This window comes from Trypanosoma equiperdum, assembly GCF_001457755.1.
Source record: "Trypanosoma equiperdum strain OVI genome assembly, contig: ctg_1790, whole genome shotgun sequence".
NCBI classification, from domain to species: domain Eukaryota; phylum Euglenozoa; class Kinetoplastea; order Trypanosomatida; family Trypanosomatidae; genus Trypanosoma; species Trypanosoma equiperdum.
The window spans coordinates 1-838 of NW_027123827.1; the positions used below are offsets into that span (position 1 = coordinate 1).

At 51.4% G+C, this 838-nt stretch overlaps 1 protein-coding gene across 1 annotated transcript; it reads left to right on the forward strand.

The window, feature by feature from the left end:
- Positions 1-175: 175 nt before the first annotated feature.
- TEOVI_000748500 (Trypanosomal VSG domain containing protein, putative) lies at positions 176-838 on the forward strand (the record flags this gene model as incomplete). The annotated part of the gene is made up of 1 exon (XM_067223209.1): positions 176-838. The coding sequence occupies one exon, from the start codon at positions 176-178 to the stop codon at positions 836-838; it is 663 nt and encodes a 220-aa protein (XP_067079310.1).

An 838-nucleotide genomic window follows, 5' to 3' on the forward strand; every position in this document is an offset into this window, starting at 1 on the left:
GATAAGCCAAGGAGTCCAACCCATAGTGAAAGCCGCTCACGAAGCCCTATACGGAGAAAACGCCGCAATCAAAGGCGATGCAACCGACGAACCCGGCTCCTACAGTTTCCAGGCTGCGCACAACACAGCGTGCAAGAAAGACGCAACCCCCGCAGGTACCACACTGGCGTCGGACATGGTGTGCTTGTGCGCAAGCGCTGCCGCCAGTCAAGACGCCGCCAAAAACTCAAAAATATGCGACAGCACAGACATGGCATTTAACACAGGGCAACTGGACTACGCAAGTCAAGGAGGTGCACTCACAGCTTTTGGACACATAATGACATTGTGCTCAAAGAAATATTCCACACCTGAGCTGACCACAGCGAACATAAACAACCTGCTACATGCATTCAGGACAAACATAGGGAGATATGAAGGAGCAGCAAACAGCGACCACACCTACAGATTCGGCAAAGGCAAAGCAGCCAGCGGCTCATGCAGCGGCGATCACGGTACGGCGGACGTCTGCATTAGCTATGCAGCGGTGCTAGGCAAGCAGCAAGGAGGCAAGGATGCCCTCACAGCGATCAAATGGGTCGACAAGCTGCTGACCGTAAAAGGCAAGTTAGCAACACGAGAACAACAGATAAAGCGAAAACAGCACCAGCAATCCGCCATGATCAACCTCGTAACCGTCGCTGAAGGTTTGTACGAAGAAGCTGCTCATGGGAGACCTCAAGCAGACACCAAGGACCCGATACCGAAACCGCAAAAAGTCGACCCAACTCAGACAAAAGCGTGTGAAAATCACAACAAGAATAAAACCTCATGCGAAAGTATAGATAAATGCGAATGA